Source organism: Marmota monax, unplaced genomic scaffold (genome assembly GCF_021218885.2).
Source record: "Marmota monax isolate L192 unplaced genomic scaffold, Marmota_monax_Labrador192_F-V1.1 WCK01_AAM20220418_F8-fsc00021, whole genome shotgun sequence".
In the NCBI taxonomy this organism is placed as follows: Eukaryota; Metazoa; Chordata; class Mammalia; order Rodentia; family Sciuridae; genus Marmota; species Marmota monax.
The window spans coordinates 17,411,161-17,436,633 of NW_026695228.1; the positions used below are offsets into that span (position 1 = coordinate 17,411,161).

At 45.1% G+C, this 25,473-nt stretch overlaps 1 protein-coding gene across 2 annotated transcripts in view; it reads left to right on the forward strand.

The window, feature by feature from the left end:
- The window catches only part of Limd1 (LIM domain containing 1), a 55,114-nt gene that overhangs the window by 21,973 nt on the left and 7,668 nt on the right, over window positions 1-25,473 (forward strand). For both annotated transcript variants that reach the window (XM_046437740.2, XM_046437741.2), the window contains exons 2-4: window positions 5,637-5,738; window positions 21,282-21,349; window positions 21,846-21,908. In XM_046437740.2, coding sequence (XP_046293696.1) covers window positions 5,637-5,738; window positions 21,282-21,349; window positions 21,846-21,908 — 233 coding nt within the window. The remainder of the gene's footprint in view (window positions 1-5,636; window positions 5,739-21,281; window positions 21,350-21,845; window positions 21,909-25,473) is intronic.

The following is a 25,473-nucleotide window of genomic DNA, read 5'->3' on the forward strand; positions in this document are numbered from 1 at the left end:
GGTGCTTACCTGGCATCTACTGTGTGTGGGACACTTGCTTTTCTTCTATTTATGGGGACACTAAAATATACGGCCAAACTCTGCCCTTAGCAAGTTTTTTTTAAAAAAAATATTTTTTAGTTGTTAATAGATCTTTATTTTAGTTATTTGTATGCGGTGCTGAGAATTGAACCCAGTGCCTCACGCATGCTAGGCAAGCGTTCTACCACTGGGCTACAACCCCAGCCCTCTTAGCAGGGTTTTGGTGTTGCTTTGTTTTGTTTTTGATAGGTGACAGGGAACAAATACCACTAGCCCTTCCTGCAGAAAACCATGAGCTACAAAAGATAGGCGGTATAGTGCTTGAACAGTCCTTGGTGGCTCTTTGTCTCCTGTTGTACATCTTTCACAAAAGGAAGCTGTCCCTAGTCCTCATCCTTTCTGTGGGAAAGAATTCTGTACAGCTATTTCAGATGACTGTTCAGCAGCTTCTTATAAAACGAAACACATTTTTACCATATGATCTAGCAGTCACGCCCCTTGGCATTTGGTCAAAAAGGCTGAAAACCTACATCCACACAGAAACATGCACATCGATGTTTATAGCAACCTTTTTCATAATTTCCCAAACTCAGAAGCAACCAGGATGCCCTCCAGTAGGCAAATGGATAAAGAAATGGGTCCATCCAGACAGTGGAATATCATTCAGCCTTAAAAAATGAGCTACCAAGCCATGAAAAGGCAGAGAGGAACGTCAAGGGCAGTTAGTAAGCCAAAGAAACCAATCTGAAAAGGCTATGTACTGTAGATCCCAACCTTCTAAAAATGGCAAAATTGTGGAGACAGTGCAAAGGTTATTGATTGCCAGGGGTTAGGGGAAAGGGAGGGATGATTGGCAGAGCACAGAGGATATTTTAGACAGTGAACTACCCTATATATGACGCTATAATGGTGGATACATGTCATTACATTACGTATTTGTCTGAGTCCATAGAACATGAACATAGGACACCGAGAGCCCATCCCAGTGTAAACTGTGAACACCAAGTGATAGTGATGTACTGGTGTGAGCTCATATTTGTTAACAGAGGCTCTACTTTGGAGTGGGGGGTGTTGGTGACAGGGGAGGCTGTGCGTGTATCAGGGCAGGGAGAATATGGAAAATCTATACTTTGTGCTCAGTTTTACAATTATCTGCTCTAAAAAGTAAATTCAATTTAAAAAATGCAGAAAGGGAAGAAACCAAAATGCTAAATGTCATATTAAAAAAGAGTCCCCACTCCATCTATTGATTTAGTAATGGTCTTTCACAACCCCACCCAGTTCCCCAGCTCCTCAGGTGGTCCGAGGAAGCAGAGGCCTCACAAACACAAACCTTCTCTTCTGGGCCCCCTCTGTGCCCAGGACCCCAAGAGCCATCTCTGTATGGGGAGAAGGGTGGGCTACCTTCATCTCGAAGCTGCACCCAAGAAGGGGCTCTGCTCCTGCTGGCGAGCTGGCCTGTGGATTTGTTGGTGCCCTAGAATCTGAGGACACTAAGTTTGAGGATGAGCAGAGTGTGTTTGGCCTTCCTTCCTCTTAACTCTCTTAGCCCTTATAAGTGTTAAGGGGGACTGGAAAGGTCACGGATGAAGAGTGAGCCTGACTTTGGGCTTTCTGCTTCATCTTTGAACTTCACTTTCTTCATCTGCAAAGTGATGATTTTATCCACGGTAGGACTGTTGTTCAATGAAGAGGCTGTGTTGTCTAGCACAGTGTTTGGCATGTAGGATGTGTTAATAAATGCACACTCCACAGATGAAAGGATGGGGACTGGGTTAACCCCTAGCCCAAAGCAACTCCAAATAGAAAGAACAAATAAAATTCAGGCACAAGGATAAAATAGAGCATTAAGATACAACATCAGGGTAGGAAGGACAGTAACTTCCCGGAGCTGAGGCCCTGCCGTCACCTTGAGGGGACTTCTAGGCCTTGGCACTAGGAGAGGGGAGGCAGAGCTGGCAGATCCCCCTAGTAGAAATGGAGCTGAGAGTCTAGGAAGACTAAGGTGGAGTTTGTAGCAATAGCCATTAAAGCACTTATATCCAGAATATATAAGGAATGCTCATAGCTCAACAACAAGAACAAAAGGCACAAAGGATTTTTTTTTTTGGTGTGTGTGTGTGTGGGGGGGCGGTTACTGGGGATTAAACCCAGTGGTGCTTTACCCCTGAGCTGCATTTCAAGCCCTTTTTATTTTATAAGTAATCTGGGCTGGCTTCAATTTGTGATCCTCCCTCCTCAGCCTCCCAAGTTGCTGGGGTTACAGGTGTGCGCCACCATGCTTGGCAAAAGATTTGAATGGATACTTCACTAAAGATATAGGAGGGCAAGGCTGAGGCAGGAGAACAAGTTCAAGGTCAGCTTCAGCATTTGGTGAGACCCTGTGTGGAAAAGGGCTGTGGTTATGGCTCAGTAGTAGAGGACCTCTGGTTCAATCCCCAGTACCACACACAGGCATGTGCACACACACACACACACACACACAGAATAGGAAGACGATGGCAAATAAGCACTTGAAGATGCTCATGCACAACATAGTTACTAGAGAAATGCCAGTTAAAACCTCACTGAGAACCCACTATGTATGTACCTATTATAATAGATAAAGACTGTCTACACCAGGAGTTGGAAGGATGTGGAGAAATTGCAATGCTAATAAACTGCCAGTGGGAATGTAAAATGGTTGAACCTTTTCAGAAAACAGTTGGATAGTTTCTTAGGAAGTTAGCTATATACCAGCCATAAGACCCAGCCATTCTTAGCTCTAGAGAAAAGGAAATACGTCTGCTTTAATCAGCATTTTTACCGCTGTGACTAAAAGACCTGATTAGCACAATAGTAGAGGAGGAAAGTTTATGTGAGGGCTCATGGTTTCAGAGGTGTTAGTCCATAGAAGGCTGGCTCTATTCTTCCGGGCTCGAGGAAAGGCAGGACATCATGGTGGAAGAGTGTGGCAGAGGGAAGCAGCTCACATGACGAACAGGAATCAGAAAGACACCACTTGCCAGATACAAATATATTCCCCAAAGCCACGCCTCTAATGCCCACCTCCTCCAGCCACACCCTACCAGCCTTCAGTTACCTCTCAGTTATCCCAATCAGGGGATTAATTCACCGATTGGGTTAAGATTCTCACAACCCAATCATTTTTCCTCTGAACTTTCTTCCATTGTCTCACATGTGAGCTTTTGGGGGACACCTCACATCCAAACCATAACAATGTCCATGCAAACATTTGAATGCAAATATTGATAGCGGCTTTATTTGTAATAGCCCCAAACTGGAAGCATCTTGTATGCGCATCAACATGTGAATGGATAAACGAAATGTGCTGTGTCCTTATAATTCAATACTGTGTGGCAATAAGAAGGAATAAACTATTGATACACAAAAGAACTTGGATATATCTCAAAATAATTATGCCAAGCGAAAGAAACCAGATGAAGAGGAGTACATGCTCCAGATTCCACTTACAGGAACTCTCGACAACACAAAGTAATCTGTGATGACAGAGGGGAGCAGCGGTTGCCCGGGGACAGGAGAGGAAGGAGCTTGGGCTTGCAAAAGGCCCGCAGAGCTGTGGACTCGGTGCTGGGTGTGTTTACTATCTTCATTGTAGGGTGGTGATTTCACAGGTGCATGCATATGTCAAAACTTATCAGATCTCACCCTTTAAATGTGTGCAGTTTATTGTGTGACACTTAAACCTCATTAAAGCTGTTTTTAGAAAAGATCACTCTAGCTGTAGTTTAGAGAATGGATTCTAGGGCAGAAAGTCAAATTGCAGGGGAAAATGTCCTCTTCCTCACTCCTCTTGACGGGGTGTTTTTTTTTTCTTTTTTCTTTTTTTGGTGGTTCCAGGGATCAAACCCAGTGGAGTTACCTCCACCCCACCCAGCCCTTCTTTTTATTGTTTTTTTGAGACCAAGTCTCACTAAGTTGCCTAGTTGGGGCTTGAACTTGAGATCCTCCAGCCTCAACCTCCAAACTGCTGGGGTTACAGATGTGCACCACCCCGGCTTCCCCCTAAAAGTTCATTCCCTTACTCCCCTCACTTTCCTCCTGGCTTTTGAGTCTGGATTATTCCAGTAATAGGTGATGGCGCTTTCTCACTCCCCTCTGCTGAGCATGTCTATAAATCTGATAGCCTAAAGGCCCTGGGAAAGCAGAGGGAAGCTAGTGGCTTGCTTTTTTTCTTCTTGTGGAACCCCAGCCTTTTCTCAGCCTGGGCCACTTAGGCTCAGTGCAGGATTCAGGTGAGGATGGGCAACCCACCTGTCAGCCATGGCAGAGGCCAGTTTCCCCAAATAGGGGCGCAAGTGCAGTCTCATCCTATTGATAGTGTTTGCAGAGAGCCAGGTCACAAGAGATGGAGGAGTGTTTGTGGGTGGATTGATGCTGTACCGACTGGAGGGGCAGTTGGAAGGCACTCAGCAGCAGTGTCCTTGGCAGGAGGGCAGAAGGGACTGTGAGCCACGCATCTTCATGGGAGAGGCCTTACTGTTGAAGTCCTAGGCACACGGCGTGTGTGGGGAAGTAAGGCAGAATGGAGGGCAGGCCAGGTGGCAGGAGGAGATCCAGGGCAGGGGGGCCTTGGGTTTGAGCCCCTGAACATGTTGTGTGTTAGAGGGTGGAGGAAGGTGCTCCCTCATTATGTGAGGGGCCCTGTGTGTGTGACATGAATTGAAAACTCAGAGATTAAAAACTCCCAGTCCAGGCTCTAGCCCTCGGTAAGTACCTTCTTTCCTAGAATGTGACACTTGCATTTCTTGTTTTTTTTTCCTATCTACAAAGGATTTTTCTATCCATTTACTACACGCAACATAGATGAAATATTTTCCTACTGACGCGGCTTTGTATGGGATTGTCCTCGCTCTGTGACCGACGGTTTGGACACAAGTGGCTTCTTTCCTTGCTTTGTATCTGTGCTCAGTGGTCAGAGTGGTGCGAAAGGATGCCAGCAGCCCCAGGGATGAAGCTCAAGCACAGAGAACCGGAGGGAGCAGGTCCCGGGCCTCAGAGAAAGGGGAACTGGAAGAGAGCGTTGGTGGACAGGGTACAGAGAGAGGAGGAAGTGATAAAGTAGCAGGAAGTCTTGGGAGGTTGTCACAATGTCCACTTGAAGGTGCTATTCATTGTGCTGTTTGCTTTATGAGCAACGGGGAGAGGGCGTTGGGTTAAACCCTGACAAGCCGAGTTCCCTTCTGTCTGGGCCCACAGGGTTACACCGACTCATGAGGTGTATCTCGCATCTCCTTTTCTGCAGGCAGTCTCAGGCTGCTCCTGAGCATCTGTGGAGGGCGGAAAGGGGCAGTTATATAAATATGGGAACCTTTGAAAGTTCTGGGCAGGGTTGTGGGTTGACCCAGCGAGGTATTCTGAACATGAACATGACAGTGTGGAGGACAGTGTGAGGCCTGAAGTCCAGCCTGGTGGTGGTTTTCTGCAGTTGAAAGGACTGACCTTCAGAAGGGCGAGAGGGTGATGGAAATACATTTCTAGTGACAGGCTGATTGCTGGGGGAGGGGTGGCATCTCGCTTCACTCATTGGCTGTTTTATGACTTGGTTTTCGCCCATTCCCTTTCTGACTCACTGGTGTGTTCTTGCCTTGCAGGAGCCTGTGTGAAATGCAGCAAAGGAGTATTTGGGGCAGGCCAGGCCTGCCAGGCTATGGGGAACCTCTACCATGATGCCTGTTTCACCTGTGCGGCTTGCAGTAAGTGTGGGTTGTGTGGTGGAAGAAGAGGACTGTGGGGACCGAGGAGGTGGGGAGAGGGAAGAGCATGGGCCTCATGCATGCTATGCAAGCACTCCACTACTGAGCCCATCTCTAGCCAGAAGTGTCCTTTAAGCTAGATTCTTACCACCAGCACGAGGGTGTTCAGCATAAGGTGATGCATCAGAATGTACTCAAGGTCGCCTGTGATTTTGGCGACAAGTTGCATGGATCCCTGACAATGGGGAGAGGCCTCAGAAGAATGAAGGGAGGGGGATGTTGGGGTTCCACAAGTCTACCCTGTTGTCAGTTATCTCCCCCACTGTATGGACCACTTAACTAGAAGGTTGTTCATCAGTCACTTAACTCTATGTGAGGCAGGCCACTTTATAACTCTTTGACTCCAATCTTTGACTTAGAAGCTGCTGTATGAATGTGAGGTGTGTGTATGTGTTTGTGTTTATGTCATTGTGTGTGTGCATGCATGCCTGTGTACTCTTTGCTCGTTAGCACTGTCACTAGGGGACTGCTGGTGGTGATGCACATGGCTCATTCACAGCAGTGCAGACTGTGTGTAGTGGTGGTGCAGTTGATCATGATTGCTTTGTGGAGCTTGACCAGGTGTCTTTTTGCATACTTCAGGGCGTGCATTAAGATTATAGTGGGAAATCAGGAGATGGATCCTTTGGGTCCTTTAATGGCAGCTGCCCCAGTGAAAGAGTCCATCATGCAGGATGGGTGCCAAGTCTGACCAAAGCATGAATTGTGCTTATTTTCTGATTTCTACCAAGGATTAATTTTTGAGGAGCATTTTTGGAAAATGTCCCACTGATGTTTTCCAGTTCTATACTGAGATTATCAGCTCTCGGTGAAAAGGAATCATTACACAGAATGTCAAGGATGAAGGGGTCTTTGTTACTGTCTGGATGGTGAAGCTCCATCCTGGCAGCTCATTAGAATTACCTGGGAGATTTAAAAACCAGTGAGCTCCACCGGGACCAGCAGAATCAGAAGGGGTGGAACTCCTAGAGGGGGTCAAGGATATTTTTTCAAAGCTCCTCAGGTGCCTCCCGTGGGTGGTTTGGACTGAGTACACTGATTTAGTATCCGGCACCTCATTTCCAAACCTCCTGGCAAGGGAAGGGACGAACCTGCTTGTGGCTGGCTTGTGGCTGGTTTGTGGCATGACCCGATTCCCAGTGCAGAGCTGCCCAGTGTATGGACCTGACTCCCTACCTGCTGAGCCCTGAAGGTCCAGGCAGAAGCTTGAGTTCTCTCCTTGCACTTGAGTCCTCACTCCGGTTCCCCCAAAACACATGCCTTAAAGTTCAGTTCATGTGTTGGTCATTGTTCACTTTGTAGGGAAAAGCTGGAAGAGATTTTGACCTGGAAATCTGGGTGTCCTCAGTGGAAACACCTAGGAGTTGTGTGGTCTTCGATTGTCTTGGTCTTTGAGTTCTGTGACACTGTCACCAGGGGACTGCTGGTGGTGATGCATACGGCTCGTTCACAGCAGTGCAGACTGTGTGTGGTGGTGATGCAGTTGATCATGGTTGCTTTGTGGAGCTTGACCAGTTTTGCATCTAGTAAGCAAATTGATTTCTGCCTTCCGATGGCCTGTACATGTGGCTCTTTGCATTCTCCCAGTTGGCCATGTGAGTTGACATGAGTTCAATAAAAATCTTTGACTTGTGTTTGTGATTTATCTGAATGGGAGTTGCAATCAGATAGTCCTTTAAAAATTATCTCTGGCCAGGTTCTGTGGTGCATGCCTGTAATCCCAGAAGCTCAGGAAGTGAGACAGAAGGATTGCAGGTTTAAGGCCAGCCTCAGCAAATTTGCAAGGCTCTAAGCAACTTAGCAAGACCCTGTCTCAAAAAGGGCTGAGGATGTGACTTGGTGGTTAAGCGCCTCTGGGTTCAATCCCCTGTATCTTCCCCCCAAATTATCTTTGACCTTTGATTTCCACAGGTATTTATCAATATTTGCTCTGTTTACCAAAAGAAAGCAAATAAATATGAATCAGAGGTTGTTTTTCACCTTAAGCAGTTACTATTTGTACTAGGGAAGCCTTTGGGGAGAAAAGCCTATGGATGAGTGTCTCGGTGTTCTGGGCTGCTGTAACGTCACAGCACCTTGGACTGAGTGACTTACAAACAGACATTGATTTATCATGGTAATAGAAGCGGGGAAGTTCATTATTGAGGTGCCAGCTGATTTGGTGTCTGGGAAGGATGTCTCTTTCTGGTTCCTAGATGGTCATCTCTGGGTGCTTATAAAAGGGGGACTGAGCTTTCTGGGGCCTCTCAGAAGGGCACAAGATCCATTCATGAGGGCGTCACCTCCCAAAGGCCCTACCTCCGTACCCACTGTGTTGGAGGTTGGGCTTTCAACAAAGAGATTTTAAGGGACACCATTGTAGGTGAATCAGCTGGTTCTACCTGTGGCTGCTGGAATAGCGCTCTATTCCTTCATGGAATAGGTTTACATTGTTTCCAGTTGTAGCCAGCGCAGATACTTAATGACAGAGCTGATGTGGGTTTTCTTGATATGTTCGTAGTCTAGTCCCTGTCCCCTCACTTCCTGCTTCCTATCACAGCTAAACTGGATTTCTCTTTCCCACTTCCACACCTGTAGCCACACTGTTCCCTGCAGTCTCTTCTTCTCACTCATTTTGTGCATTTAAAATCTGTCCAGCCTGAAGACCCCACTCAGGTTCCTCCTCTTGCAGGAAGGAACCTTGGCTTCTGAATCTGGCACATTTTCCTTGCTTGTTCGTGACGTCATGCTCTGGTGCCAGCACACAAGCCCTAGAACAGAGCTGTTGAAGGAGCTGTGCTTGTGCGCAAGCTCAGCAGGGTGCTGTGTGCCATGGGGCAGACACTCCTTCTGTCACCCGCGTCTCTCCATTGTATGGAGCAGTTGGCATATTGGAGAGCCAGGCATGTGTCGAAGCAGCTTCTTTTGGGCACTAGAAGTCATTTGTCTTTGTTCAGTTGACTTATTGCTGCCCTTTAACTTGGCTTTCAGCAGGGGGAGGAGGCGCCCGGTGCTGTGTTCCAGCTCTGCAGGTCCTCGAGTGTGTCTCAGTGAGCTTCAGCACCATGGAGACGGCACACTGAGGGGCCAGGGAGGGTCCAGTTTACCCCTTTCTTAGAAGAGAAAATGGGGGCAGAGAGTGGAGAGACGTTTTCAAAGAGCCAGGAATGGTGGTGCATGCCTGTAATCCCAGCCACTCATGAAGTTCAAGGCCCAGCCTCACAAGTTCAAGGCCAGCCTCAGCAATTTAGCAAGATCCTGTCTCAAAAATGACCAGAGGTGTGGCTCAGGGGTAAAGCACTCCTGGGTTCAATTCTCAGTTCAAAGAAAAAAAGAGAGATGTTTTCAAGGTCCAAAACCTGGCAGCTGAACTAGCACCAGCAACTAGGGCTCCTGCCTCTAGGTTTGACTTATATGTTCCCATTTCTCTGACTCACGCAAAATAAGATGTTTTTTTTTGTTCTTTTTCATGTTCTGATAATAGAGCCTGATTAGTGTATTTCAGAATATATGTGTATGTGCTTTTTTGGTTTGTTTTTTTGGGTGCTGGGGATCAAACCCAGAGCCTTGTGCATACTGGGCAACTGCTCTACCACTGAGCTACATCCCTAGCCCCCTATACATTTTCTATTTTTCCATTTTGTTTTTCATTTTAAACTAGAAAATAATCTAGCTTAAAACCTCATATAGGTCTGGAGGGTTAGGGTTAGGGTTAGGGTTAGGGTTAGTGGTAGAGTGTATCCTTAGCAAAATGAAGCCCTTGATTAATTCCTTGGCCACACCTCACAAAGAAAACCAAACAATGCTCCGCACTGAGAAAAACTCTACTACATACATGGTATTTATCCTTAAATTTTTTATTTTTCCTGCAGTGCTGGGAATTGAACCCAGGGCCTCATGCATGGTAGGCAAACTGTTGCTGAGCCTCTCTCTATGGTATTTAAAACTAGATTATGGCTATATGTGTATATCTGTAGGTCTGCACACACATTTCTTGGATTTTATTGATTCGCATTTAAAATATAATGTTGAGGGCTGGGGATGTAGCTCAAGCGGTAGCGCGCTCGCCTGGCATGCGTGCGTCCCGGGTTCCATCCTCAGCACCACATACAAACAAAGATGTTGTGTCCGCCGAAAACTAAAAAATAAATATTAAAATTCTCTCTCTCTCAAAAAAAAAAAAAGTATAATGTTGAGATACAGTCAAGCTCACATACATTTATAAAGCCAGGCCGACATCTCACTGGTTTGACTGGTAAAGATAGCAAGGTTCTTAAGAGGTTCAAACAGTTTATTACTTAGGTACTGCTATGGTTGGGGTGTTCGTCCCCTCCAAAACTCATGTTGAAACTTAATCCCTGAAGTCATGTGTTGTTGGGATGCAAACAGCATTAGATGAGGTCAATGAGGGTGACGCTCCATGATTGCATTAGTGGCTCTGCATTAGTGGAGGAGACCTGAGCTGATACAGGCTTGTTCCATCTCACCAAGAGATGCCCTGTGCTGCCTGGTACTGTGCCAAGTCCTCATTACCAAAAAGGACCTCATCAGATATGGATCTCCACCCTCAGACCTCCAGAACTGTGAGCTGAATAAACCTGTATTCTTATAAACTACCAGTCTGTGCTCTTCAGTTATAACAACAGAAAATGGACCAAGACACATACACAACACAAAGAATAGGCCAAAGGTGCCAGTATCCTGGGTCCTTGTCCCAGAAACTGAAGGAATGATACAAACCAGAGAGGTTGGGTGACTATGGCGCAAGTTATGGGATGTTGAGAAACATTGAAGGATGTAGTGAAGTACTCCCAGAGCCCGCAGCTCTGTCCTGAATGGAGGGCAGAAAGCCCCCTCCCTCACGAGACAGAGGCTAGTGGAAGGCTCCTGCTCGCATCTTCCTGGGGCCTGCAAGGCTCCATGGTATTCTGCCAGGAGTCGGCAAGCCTTTGCCTATAGGCGGATAGGTACAGATTCTCTTGGGCACCAAGGTGGGTTTACTGAACAGATAGATATGTACATTTCCCCATCCTCTGATGAGAGGCGGAGGTGTTTAGTTCACTTTGAGTTGTGCAAACCACATGAAAACCGCAAAGGAAAAATTTTTTAAGATAGACACAGCACCTTTATTTATGTATTTATTTTTTAATGTGGTGCCGAGGTATGAACCCAGTGCCTCACACATGCTAGGCAAGTGCTCTACCACTGAGCCACAACCCCAGCCCACAGAGGAAAATTTAAAGACAGAAACCCTCATGTTAGCATTGTAGAAGAGCAGCCTTGCCTTCAGTTTTCTCTACCCATTTTTGTCCAAATATATCCACACTTTATTTTAGAGTTGTGATGATAGAATAGAAATATTGTATCTTTTCTGACTTAGCGTTAATTTCATAGTAATATGTCACCAGTACATGGTGGTCCGCTGAGCTGTACAGGGCGTCATGGCCTTGAGCCTGTTTCAGGTTTTCATGTAATCACACATAGTGAGTGTCTTTGTGCATCCACCCCCTCCCTGAATTGTCTGCTCGGTTTTCCAGAATACTTACTCAGGGAGCAATGTGTGGGTGTCTCTGTGGTTTGCTAAAGTTTTCTTCTTCCTTAGGTTTTGGGCCTTGAGTGTGGTTGCCATGGCAATGTGTGCTGAGGTCTCCCTTCTCCCCACTCAGGCCACGCCCATCTGACGTGGCCCTGGCTCCTGGCTGGTTACTCTCCAGAGGCCATGGGCACACCCTGTGGAGGGGGGGTCCAGTGGCCACGCAGGCGTGTGTGTGGAGTGGCCTGTCAGGAGGAGAAGCTGGCGCCTGTGTAGCTCTGGAGAGGTGGAATGAGAAGGAAGAGTGTGCCGACTTGAGGGGTCAAGTGGAGTTCTCCTGGGCACCTTCTAGAACAGACTCTTAGGGAGAAAGGAGAGGCCCTGCATTCTCACCCCAGGCAGTCTTAGGTCCCCCAAAATAAGATTTTGTTCATTTTGTAACAACCAAATTCCATCCCAGAGCCGAGGTTAAACCTGTTGGCTACGTTGCATTCACAGTTGCTATAAATTTTCAGCTGTAAGAACTGGAAAATGTCAGAGCCCTCAGCCCACATACTCTCCCTCCAGGAGCCCATGGAACTTGGGGTGTTCGGGAGGCAGCTGGTCTCAAGGCTCCAAGGAATGAGGAGAGCCACAGAGGGCTGGACCATGTCCCCTCAGGGGATAGTGCTGGGATGCAAAGGCCAGAGCAGGTTGATTTCAGTGGAGGAGGCTCGTGTTTATATTCCTGGGCGAGGGGATGCGCTGTGATCTGCCAGCCTTAGCAAAATGAGAATTCATGCCATTCCTTATCTCGCCTTCCGAAAACCCAATGCCATGCCTCCTAAAGATGGTGACCGACTCTAGTCCTGGAATCCATTACTCATACTGGACCAGTGGAAAGTCTGTCCGAGTTAGCCTTTGCCTAGTTAGGCAAAGGCTGCGTCGAACACTCACAGAACATCATGTTGTCAGCTGAGGTAAATAGGACAGTAGAACTCAGCCTACCCCTGGATCAGAGGTTTTTTTGTGAATGAATACACACTTTGACCCCCAGGTAAGTTCACCTCTGAATTACAGGAAGGCTCTTGTCAGCTATTTTGTTTTTCTTACAAAGTCTCGATACCACCTCTGAAAGCCTCCACCTGTTCCGTTGACTCTGTAAGTGACCTCGGCAGGCTCGCCTCTGGAAATGCTCACACCTCTGACTTGGTTGAGCTTCACCCAGCTGATCACGGCTGCCTGCGGCAGCAGTCATCATTCTGTGTCTATACACATGTGTCTATACTCTCCAGCTTGCTGTGGGCCCAGGGCCACATAAGCCCTTCACCCACAGCTGCTCGCTGAGTGAGTCCTTGTCACAATCCAGTCAGATCAGCATTATTTTTACCGTCCTTTTATAGTCAAGCATTTAGTGGGTTGGAGAGTCAATCTGCTTGTTGTTGGTTACACTGCTCTTAAGTAGTGTGGTTGGCACTCGAACCCAAGACCACGCGGATCCGGAGCCCTCACTCAAGACCACTCTCCTAAAGTGATCTTTGCTTAGAAAGAACACGTGCCAGAGGAAGGAACCTGGCGCTGGGCATGGGCTCCTCCTGGACTTCTCCAGTTTGCCTCAGGGCTGTGTGACAATGAAGACTGAGGTACTCAGCTACCCTCGGGTTCTGAGGGCAGGAGATTGCCCGGGACTTGGAATAGGATGGGTGGTATCAGTTCTGGGATGCCCCAGAGGAGACAATGAGCTGAGGGCTCTGATCGGAGGTCTCTCTCTTTTAAGGCCTTTGATTCTGAATTTCTGAGCCATTCAATTGCCCCAGTGTTTCTCATCACATTCCCCATTTCTGTATGAGCCGAGTGAGTCAGCTGGGTCTAAGGGAGAAACTGAAGATCAGGAATGTGGGAAAGGAAGAGTGGGTAGACACTGAAGGAAGTCAGTGGGCGAGAAGAGGTCAGGGAACAACTCAAATAGACTGGAGCCGGGCAGAGGGCTGCGTGGGTCAGGAGTGTGCAGAGGAGTGATTTTGACTCGGTGGGTTTTCAGAGGTCCCTTGGGTTCATCTCAAGGGTGCACTGGAATGGAGGCCAGACTTGATTTGCCAGGCCAGACTTTGTGGCCCCATCAAAGGTCATGAAGTCCCAGAGAGCAGGACAATATCAGCATCTTCCTGCGTATCCCATGAACAGCCTGCGGGATCTGAACTGTACTTCAGAGTGTAACTTGGGTGTGACCTACACCTCGATTGCCATGCCCACATTCTGAGCCTTTACTGTGAATTAGTCATGGCCATAAGGAGCCTGTGACCATGCAGATTCTTGGCTCTACCTGCAGAGAGAGAGAGGACTGCCAACATGTGGGGCGCGCGTCCTAGGGATCAACACCAAGGTTGGGAACTTGTCCTGGCTCTGCGGCTGTCCTGCTTACCTGCCCCTCTGCTTTCCTCTGGACTTTTTCCCTCTGGCCTCTCAACTCTAGACTTGCACTGTCCATGACAGCAGCCCCTGGACACAGGTGACTTTGGAGCATTTGAAATGTGGCTAATGTGACTGAGGAACTGAATTCTTCATTTTATTTCATTTTTAATTAATTATTTTAAATGGTCACATGTAGATATTGGACTGTACATAAAAAAGAGTCTAATTCCAAAATCTTTTCTAATAAGAGTTTACTGATTAGTAAGAAATTATCAGTAGAATTTATCATTTTGTTGCATTTTAAATATCACCCATTCAATATAGTGATATAATAAAAAATGTACATGGAAGAAGAAAATAATTTGTAACTCAATATCAAAAGGAAACAAAATAAATGTATGCTGTACCTACATAGGCATCTTTGATTTTTTTTTTTTTTTTTTTTTTTTTGGTACTGGGGATTGAATTCAGGGGCACTCAACCACTGAGCCACATCCCCAGCCGCATTTTGTATTTTATTTAGAGACAGGGTCTCACTGAGTTGCTTAGCATCTTGCTGTTGCTGAGGCTGGCTTTGAACTTGTGATCCTCCTCCCTCAGTCTGCCAAGCCGCTGGGATTACAGGCGTGCGCCACTGCACCCAGCTGAAAATGTTTTGATGTTATTTTTTTCAAAGTTTTCTGCTACACCCTTCCTCCCCTCTGCTTCAGGGACTCCAGGGATCCTTATATTAAGCATCTTGAGATTGTCCCATAGCTTACTTATGTGTAATTTGCCATTAACTCATCTAATTTTTTTTTTTTTTCATGCCCGACATTTTAGTTCTTACCTCTTAGAGTTCAGTTGGGGTTTTTAAAATATCTTCCATGGTGCTATTTAACATTTGGACATGTGGAATATAGTAATAAGTAGCCATCATTTCCCTTCTCTGTTTATGGTAATATCTGTGCCAGGTTTGTTCTCTTCACTATGGGTCATGTTTTCCTGCCTCTCTATGCCTGGTGACCTTTGATTGGATGGCAGACATTGAAAGTTTTTTTTTAATTGAGTCCCGGATATTTTGTGTTCTTTAAATCTTCTGAGCTGTGTTGTTCCAGGATGCAGTTAAGTTGTTTGGAAATGGTCTTTCCAGTCTTGCTTTTATGGTTTGTTAGGTGAGTTCGAAGCAGAGCTCAGGCTAGGGCTCACGGTTCCTCACTTCTGGCGCTGGTGGGAATTGGCACTGCCTCCAGCCCTTGTGAGCAAACATCAAGCATTGTTTTTGCTCATCCTTCAGATGCCTGTCCCTGACCTTGATTAGTTCCCTCACATGCATGAGCCAGTCAGCACACACTGCTGAATGCTCAAAGAAGAACCTTGGCACATCTCTGGGTTTTTAATCTCTGCCATGTTCTCCTCCCTGATCTAGATGATAATGGCCTAGAATAGTAGGAATGAAAAACAAAAAGAATGACTCTATGAAACTGTTAAGATAAATCAGTCAACCAACCTACCAATCAAGCAACCTGGGAGTGGCAAGTGAGACGAGAACTGGAGCATGAAGCAGGGCTACTCAAAGGGTGGTCCTCAGACCAGCCCATAGGAGAGGAGCACAGAGGTGGAGGGTATTTAGGAAGTTTTGTAACAATGTGTCATGGTGACTTTGTGTCAGTTGAATTAGATAATAACTATAATTGAGGCTTGGATTTTATGTTTCATTTTTCTATATTACTGTATTTTATAAGAAAATAAAATCTGACAGGTGGAAATTAAAATAAAACAACCTCCAAACCAGGCCCTTTACCACAAATAAACCGAGAAGGAAGTAGTGACGTGGAGGATTTGGACAAAGAGGGAGATGACAGTGGTTGTGAATTTTAGCTCATGTAGCTTTCATATGAGGAAACTGAAGGTCATTAAAGGGACCCTGGCAATAGTAACTTAAGACAGATACTTCATAGGAGCTGGTTCTCTGCTGGGTTCCCGACTGTGATTCCCAGTTCTGTCCTGGCCCTACTCTACACCTTCTGCCAAGGAACCTGAAGGGGTTAGGTGACAGGCCAAGGTCTTCTTTCTGGGAAGAGGCAAAGGTATGTTCGGACCCCAAGCCTGAGTACATTTCCACTTTCCACCTTTCTGCCATGTTCCCTGGCTTACCAAGACAGGTGAGCCTGCATAATCCAAGTTGGATATCCATTTCATTTGAGCTGAAGCAAGTCAGTTGGTTTCTTTCTGTTGCTTTATTATTAGCAATACCTTTTAAGAGTTACCCTCCTCTGGAAACAGCTGTTTGAAGGAGTAGATGAGGTAGAATTTTGTGCTATGATGCGAATGTTCTAGAGCTATCTGGACCCAAGCGGCCATCTAATACTTGAAATGTACTAGTTCAAGAACTGGAACTGAACTTTTAATCCAACTTATATGCAAATAGCTTCGTGTGACTGGCAGCCACTGTAGGTAACAGGTAGAGGTTATTAATTGTGACAGGACAATAAAAATACAATGTAGATGATGATGTTGTGCTAATTTTTTACTTCCTTTTCTCAGGAAGTTCGATCATGATTGGGAAAACCCTGCATTTTTACTTGTTGGAGAGGTTATTTGGGAACTGAAATTTGCGGTGAAGTTACAACTCACTTCTCTTTCTCAAAGGAAGGGGAAATAGTGGGTATTACTGTACGTCCAGTTTTACTTGTCACAGTAAATGGCTGGCCTCTCTTTGCCACCCTCGCTGTGTCCCTCATTAATCCACACTGACTTTATCAGATGCTTTTTTTTTTTTCTTTTTGACTGAAGGTTCCCTGAAGGCAAATATAAAATATTCATTCACTGCATCCATGGAAAGTGTCTTTTGTAGTTGATTCTCTGTGCGCTTATATCAGTTAATATTTCATAAACCATGTTAAATAGGAAAAGGACATCTTTGCTGTAATACAGAACTCAGGAAAGCCCAGTTCTTTGCTATATGCTTAGTGTGCATATTAGTAGCTTTTTCCTGGTGGGGGTGGGGTGGGGTGGGAATTCCTCATCAGGAATCAGGGTGACTCTGAAACTACAATTTTAAAAATCTAACTCTGACAGTTCTACCCCAACATTTTTTGTTGTTGTTGTTGTTGGAGGCTAATTATCTAGGTCATAGTCTAGGTCTTAGAACTTTGACTTGACCAAGATGAATTGTATCAAGTGGAAAATGCTGGTTCAAAGACGGGCCTGAGGGGTAATCTAACTCAGTGGTCCCCAGGGTGGACAGTATTGGACTTTGCCCTGCAATGACTTGGGTTCGAATGTCAACATTTTAAAATTTTAGCTATGTGGGTAAGTTCAACTGACCTCTTTTAGTTTCCCCATTGGCAAAATGAAGATTCACTAAAGCGCCAGCATAATACAGTAAGTGAGGTTCAGATGCTAAAATGCAGAGGCACAATATCAGAAGGTTGATGAGCTGGCCTCATCGTGCCTCCCCTGCCAGCCATGAATTCTCAGTGGGTTGTGCAGCCCCAGTCCGTCCTGGTTCAGGCTATGATTTGGTGCCACCGAGTGGTGGTTAGGTGCTATAACGTAGACGTTAATGAGGATCTTCTGGATCCTGTCCTTGATTGGAACTTTCAGTCAAGTGGCAGCAGTGCCAGGAATTTCTAGGCTAGTTGGTGTCTTTCATTGGTGAGATCTGGAGTGATTTAGCATGGATTTAGTTCATGTCTCGTCTCCCTCCCTTCTTCCCTCCCTCCCTTCCTTCCTTCCTTCATGATAGTGGGGATAAACCCAGGGATGCTCAACTACTGAGCCACATCCCCAGCACTGTGTTTTTCTTTCATTCTTCTCAAGGCCAGGTTGCTTGCTGTTCCCTGCCTGGCCTTACTCTTCAGTGTGCCTTTTCTCCAAAAATTATATAGATTTTAGTCTGTTTTTTGACTGAAGCTTCCCTGAAGGCCATTTACTGTGACAAGTAAAACTGGACGTACAGTAATACCCACTATTTCCCCTTCCTTTGAGAAAGAGAAATGAGTTGTAACTTCACCTGTTACAGGTGGGAGATGGGAGCCAGTCATCAATCAGATTATATCCAAATGTGTGTCCTCACAAGGAAGTTTTACACACATGTACATGGTACTTAAGTGTGATATGATGTAAGTGAAGGGGTCAGTACATAAAAACTCCTTAAATAATGAAAATTCCCTTCTCCATCCTCTGGTAGGAAGAGAGAAACAGGGTTCTGCATATAGGTGTGTGTTCAGTGAGCATTACATCATGGTGGATGGTCCCGTGGTTTACTTTAATCAAGCGTGGGCTTCAGAGTCCCAGACCTGAGTTCCCAGCCTGCCCACCCCGCACTTGGGTTGAGGTTCACCCAAGTGAACCTTACTTATTCCTTACTTATGAAACAAAGACATTTAACACTCAAGTGTCCTGTTGTGGGCCAGGGGTGTAGCTCAGTGGTAAAATGCTTGCCCAGCGATGTGAGGCCCTGGGTTGGATCCTGAATAAACAAACATCATATTTTTGTGAGGAGAAAAGGAAACCCCAAAAGTTGGGAGTGATTTCGAAGCATAGCCAGTCCTTGTATCCTTGTCCTGCTCCATGATACCAACACCATGGCATATCTTATTTCTGCCTCACACTTTGGTGATCATTCTTTTAAGGCCACTGGTTTAAATCTAAGTAAATATTTATCCATATTTTTAATCCTTTCCAAAGTTGAGTCCCAGATAGCCCCACTGAGTCAGGGATAAACGTTTTAGAGTTTTTCCTTCCAAGGAGAGTTAATCACCTATGCTCTCATCAGTCGTTTAGAAGAATATGCAGTGATGGCAATCCCCAGCACTTAAAGTTGATCTAGTAGGTGAAAAAGCCCAATAGTCTGTGTGTGAGCACGCTAGAGGACTCGGGGCTTTGCATGTTGAATAGTCTTCCCTTGGTGATTTTTGGAATAGAGGTCATCTGCCCCCTAGTAAAACAAAAAATGGTTTCCTGCTCAGATTTCTTAGCACTTCCCAGTCCCCATTCCTGGAAGCAGTCGGCTCCTCTCACATTGGATGAGGAGGCTCAGCCTGCTCTGGGAATTCCAGTGTGAGTTTCTGGTGTCCTCCTTGCTCTCTCTAGTGGTCCCATCCGAAACTGCAGCCTGACTGTCTCCCCTTTTCAGAACAGGATTCATCTCTGTGGGAAGTCTTGGACTTTAATTGCAATCAACAATGTGTGACCTGTTTTTTCTTCTGGTTGTGAAGCTTTCAACCTTTCTGATTATGTGGTATTTTTCTGTCCTTGCCGCTTTGCTCTTGGGAAGGGATCGAGGGCAGCAGATCAGCTCTTACCCAATTATCTTTTTTTTTGGGGGGGGGGTTACTGGATTGAACCTAGGGACACTTACCCCGGAACTATATCCCTAGCCCTTTTTATTTTTTTTATTCAGAGACAGGGTCATGGTGTCTGAGCCCCATCCCACCCCCATTTCATTCGGTTTTTAGTCTTTTTAAATCATGCAGAAAGCTGAAGATTTCCTTCCAGTTATTGGTCTTCATACCTCCTTTGTGGTTTGTCTTTTCCCATTCTTTGCCCGTTTTTCATATAGTGCTATTTATTGAGTTATTTGCATAATTTAAGGTGAAATCCTTTTCTGTCATGTAGTGTAGGGATATCATCTTTGGTTGTAGTGTTTTATCTACAGGGTGTATGTGCGTGCACGCACATGTGCATGTGTGTGTGTTTAGAACTATAGGAAAGTATGGTGGGAAATAACCCTTATTTACCTATCACCCAGATCGCACAGACACTTCTACATTGTCATTTGGGCTCTATATATTTTTATAAGGGATGTAAAGTATTATAGATGATGAAAATCCTCTTGGTTGCCCTTCCCATCCCATCCCTTTCTTCCCCGGGGCAGCTGCTGTAATGGATTGAGCATGGCTCTTTCCAGTCCCAGTGTCCCTACTGTTTCACATGAACAACTGCCAGTAAAACAAATCTAGTGCTAGTTCATGTGTGTGTGCTTGAGCTTATGTATGTCATATTGATGTATGTTTGGAAAATTTGCCTTATTCGTAATTTTCGTTCAATTAATAATGATACGTATAGATCTAGCTTCTTCACATTGACTGCTGAGTAGAATCACATCCATTGAATATAATTTCAAATTCTTTCTCAGTTTGTTTATCAATTCTTCTATTTTGGGAAACACGGAAGACACTTCTCGTTTTTCTGTAAGCAACTTTGCATGAACATCTGCACGTACGCCTCCTTTTTCGCATATGGGGATCTTCTCAAGGGCAATGGGCTATAGGTTATAGGAATTTTTAGCTCTTGACAAATTGTTCTCAGGGTTGTCCCAATGGACCCTTGCACCAGCATCACCATGACATGGTGTTGTCGGATTTAGTCATTTTTGTGAATCTGTGGGATTGAGATAGAATCTGTGGCCTTAATTTCATTATCCTGATTGCTGTTGGGATTGAACATCTTTTTAGTATATTGTAGATATTAGGTTTTTATAATAACCTTGCCTATTATTCAAGGTTTAACAGGTTTTCTTTTCTATACTCTTTCTTTTCCTTTTGCTCATTTTGCTTTTTCTTATTGATTTGTTAGCATTTAGTATGGTATATATAAAGAATGTTTATCATATGAAGATATATAAAGAATCATTCTTTACATGATATATATGTATGTGTATATATATATATACTATAGATAGAAAATAATTATATATAATTATATATATTATATACAGGAAATAATTATATATATAGATGTATATGTATATAATTATTTCCTTTCTGGACTGGGGATTGAATTCCGGGGCACTTTATCGCTGAGCTACATCACTAGTCCTTTTTATTTTTTGAGACAAAAAACTCCTTCCAATAGTGTGTGTTTTCTACAACTCAGAAGAAATAAAGTTAACCAATTTGTAGAATTCCCTGGTAGGTTGTCACAAGCATCCCCTGGAGAACATGTCAAAGTGGCTGTCATAAATGCTGGTGGAGTGCCTGGTGCCGTGGCGCACCCCTGTAATTCAAGTAGCTCAGGAGGCTGAGGCAGGAGGATCACAAGTTCAAAGCCAGCCTCAGCAACTTAGAGAGGTGCTAAGCAACTCAGTGAGACCCTGTCCGTAAATAAAATATATTTTTAAAGGCTAGGCATGTGGCTCAGTGGTTAAGCACTCCTGGGTTCAGTCCTCAGTACCAAAAAATAAAAAGCCAGTGGAAAATGGCAGCTTTGTAAGACACTGTTGCCGGCACCCCGCTCCAGTGTGTGCCTCTATCCTCTTGTCGCCTGAGGTTTCTGGCTTCTTTCTAAGCAGAGAGGAGGTCCAGAAGGTGGGCATAGGATGATTCCCTCAGCTCTCAGGGCTTCATACCAAATAGCAGCTTCCAGGGGATCCTTTCTTCTGTCTTAGCCTGCCCATGGCTGAGAATCATGGCATCTTTTAGTAACTGGAAACTTACTGGCAGTTGGCATTTCTTTTTTTTTTTTTTTTTTTGTACACATGTGTTTATTTCTGTTTAAAAAAAAAAAAAAAAGACATCGCCTTTCCTTTCACTCTGTTCTCATTGCACATTAGCATTTCTCTTTTTACACTGTCTTTGTATTTTTTACCTTAGGCCGGAAGCTGAGAGGAAAAGCCTTTTATTTTGTCAACGGCAAAGTGTTTTGTGAGGAAGACTTCCTGGTGAGTATGTCACCCAGCTTCCCCTCCCTGTGCTGGCCAGAGAGACACAGGGCCAGGAGCCTGGGGGGACCCAGACAGTAGGAGGTGGATTCTCTGCACTGCCCAGCTCTGTTGGGAGGCCACACTGCTGGACAGACAGGCCCTGGCTATCTTCTGGAGATGCCAGGGTAGCCCTTATTCCTGGGGTGATGCTCCGGAACTCCTCTTTGAGAACCTCTGCATTTAGGAATTCAGCTTTTTACATAAATCCTGGCACACAGTAGGTGCCCAGCACAGCTGCTGTTAGAGTGGTGGTGTTAGTATTTGTAGTGGCTTTTGTGGCAGAAGATAGCTCCTGACTCAGTGTATGGCTGCATTGTTCTCGGGTAAAATGACAGATTCCTGCCCAGAGTGACACATCGTTCTCATAAATTGCTTATGATTCTCTGGTCTGGTGGGAAAGTGGCTGATTCATCCACCCAGCCTGGGTTTGACTTCTTTTCCCTTTCTTCTGCAGTACTCTGGCTTCCAGCAGTCTGCTGACAGGTGTTTTCTTTGTGGACATCTGATCATGGACATGGTGAGTCAGATCAGCTGAACAAGATCATAGCATCTTGGGAGGAGGAGGCAGTTGCGGGGGGAAAAAAGAAATTAATAATGGAGCACAGTGCTTATTATCTTAATTGGTGGCCTCGGCTGGTTTTATTAAAAGAAGTCCCGGTGAAGTGCAGCCTGCTTCCCTAATAGAACCCACGTTGTTGGCTTTTTGTAATATTCGCAGCTTTAATCATTCAGACTGCACAGTGTTGATTCTGATCTTGTTCTCTCCTTCACTGGACTATTTGGATCACATTGGCCCTCTGATTTCTCTGTGATCTGGTGGCATTTCAGGTACATGCCAAATGCAGCCTGGTTTTACTGCAGAAATCTCAGCCAACTTGAAGTTGAGTGCAGAAAATCAGTTGAATAGGGTTGTTTTTTCCCCTGTATTCAGTCCAGCTCAAGCTCCTAAGATAGGTTTGGGGGCCTGTCATTAACTTCTCAGACAGTAGAATTAGGCCCTGGTTGTATGTGTTCTATCTCTTGTTTGGCTGCTGGCTCTCAGAGCTTGCCCTTAGAGCTTGCCCTTGTCTCTTCAGCAAGGACAGTTTTTCCCTAGGGGGTTGGGTTGTGAAGTTAATGAATACAGGGATTGAATCGTTCACCACTGGAAACCTGCCTTTAAGAATGTCTTTAATTTACTGATCATAGGAAATGATTGTGTGACATACTTTAGTTGGAAAGCATTAAATTCCTCTCTCTCTCATGATCCATCAACTCCATTCTGGAGAAGAGAATCGCCAATCATTACTTCTTTTTTTTTTTTTAAACCTTTTTATTGATAAGTAACTCAGAGTGAAGCGTGCAAATTTTGGGTGTGGCTGATGAATTTTTTACACATGTACCTGCCCACATAACTACCACCCAGATAAAGATTCATGACATTGTTTGAACCCCAGAAAGTCCCTCTTGCCATCTTCCACTTGAGATCTTATTCCCACAGTGGCGACTGCTGTTTGGCTTCCGTTGCCACTAATATGTTTTGCTGGTTCTGAAATATCATAAGAGAAGCATTGTCGAACATAGATGCTTTTGATGTTGATGTATTTAATTTTTGTTTTCTGGGGGTACTGGGGATTGACTTCAGGGCAACTCTATCACTGAGCCACATCCCCAGCCCTATTTTGTTTATGTAGAGGCAGGATCTCACTGAGTTGCTTAGTGCCTTGCTGTTGCTGAGGCTGGCTTTGAACTCAAGATCCTCTTGCCTCAGCCTCCTGAGCCGCTGCCATTGCAGGCGTGCTGCACCGTGTCCGGCGAGCATAGAAGCTTTTGAATCTGTCTTTCCTCACTTAGGGATGTGTTTTTGGTCCTTCATTTATTTTTGTTGCAAGGTAGAATCCCATTGTATGAAATTGATGGGAATTGGGGTGTTTTCTTTTCTTTTTTTTTTTTTCGTGCATGATGCTGGTGGGAACTCTCTTGTGCATCTTTGACAGATATAAACACTCGTTCTGCTGGTTATATACTAACATTCATAAAACAACAGTGAACAGAGTCCTCACTATTCATGAAGAATGCCTGTGGCCATGAAGTATTGATACATTGCACCAGAGCTTAGCCTGCTTAGCCACGTCCTCACTAGTGGCCAGGGCCTTCCTGGGGAACAGGGCCCTCTACCTATTTCCTCAGGGGGAGGCATGTAGGAGACATGTACCCTTCCCCCTACCTTCCCCAGTTGCCTGCCAGACTCTGTAGGGCTCCATTTCTTTTGCAGAATTTGTCCTTGTTTTTAGAGTTCTTCTGACAAACCCACTGCATATGAGATCAGCATTGTCCAAATTCATGAGTACTATTATTCCTTGTTCCTACTTATAGGTGTCCTAAGTCTTCTTGGGCCTTAAGTTATATCATTTATCTATTGCTACATGATAAACCACCCCAAAACTTAGTAGTTTAAAACAACAGTGATTTATTATTTATCATGATACTGTGGGTCAGGAATTAGGTTGGGGCTCAGCAGGGTGATTCTTCTGCTCTCCGTGACATTGGATGGAGTCACTTAGCTTTGTTCAGCTGGTGGCACACTTGAACTGGAACCTCTGAGATGACCTCTCACCCCTAGGCTACTCCCCATGTGGACTCTGATCTTTCTGTAGTTTGGTTCAGGCTCATAAAAGGTAGAGGAAGCAGAAGCTGCCAGTTCTCTTAAGTCCCAGACTCCAAAATCTCAGGACATCACTTCTTCCTTATTCTGTTGATCAAATAAAGTCACAGGCCAGTCCTGATTGGGGAGGGGAGTATTCTCCATTTCTTGATGTAAGGGTCAACATATGCATCTAGGAAGGGGAACACTTGATTTGGGGAGATGGTTTTCTACTCTAGGGGATCATGGAAGTTGGACCTGCAATCTCCCAGGTCTTTTTGAAGACTCAAAACCTCTTGGTGAACGTCTGTCTGGTAGTAAGCCTGGATTTTAAAGACAGAACCCTTGACTGCTGCCAAGAATTTTAATAACACACTGCAAGATTTTTTTCAGATACCACGCTTATTTCTATAGCAGAGCTTCAACGGTCCAACTCTGTATAAATGGTCTGTTCATATCCCTCTTTGTTAATAAAGGGGTATATTCTGGAATAGGACATAGTCTTACATACCAGAATTATTACAGCTAGTCAAGATGGAATGAAATAACTTTTTTTTTTTTTTTTTTACAATCTTGCTTTAGGCACGTCATGGGTTCAATTAATTTAAGGATCTCTTTCTGCCAAGGCAGCATTGGTCTGGAGGAAATGCATTCCAAGGCCCAAATTGCCAAATGGACTTTGAAAGCCCAGCAGTTGTTCTTCCTCTTTGGCAGTTTACTATGGATCCAGAGGGGCCTCTGAGGTAGTGAAACCCAGGAGGGAATGAGGAAGTGTGAAAGCTGAGCCTTCAGAGGTGAGCTAGCAGAGCACAAAGTCCACCTCTTGCCACGCTGGCTAGAGTGTGTGCAGTGTAGAATTATCTGCTTCCAGTGCAAGGAACTGAAACATGATATGTCTTTCCCAGGGTCTCACAATGTCCTGACTTTCCAGTCCCTTTCCTTCAGCCTGTGTGAGATTTCCTACATGGCTTCCACTACTAGGGACAGGTGGCCGCCTGTACATTCTCTGTGCATGGGTGTTTGTGAGCTCCCTTACTTGTGTAGATTGTTTTTGCTCTTTTGTGGCCCAGGTAATTGCAGAGACAAATCTATTGAGTCAGTGAAGTTGCTTTCAACTATAAATTATAGGAGAATACAGACTCATTTTAACTCGAACCAATGATTCCTTAATTTAGCATGCATCAGAGTCATCTTATTAAAATACAGAACTTTACCCCACAGTTTCTGATTCAGGAAGTCCAGGATGGAGTCTGAGGATATACATTTTTACCAGGTTCCCAGGTCATGCTGAAGCTGTGGGTCCAGGGACCACACTTTCAGAACCTCTGATTTAGCGGTGAGGTTTGGAGATAAGGGGTCCCAGGGTGAGTTAATTCAGCTCCTTGCTGATCTCCCCAAGGGTGTTCTTTCCATACCCACCCTCCTCCCTTTGCCTGTGTCCTGGTTTCAAGATGGTGTC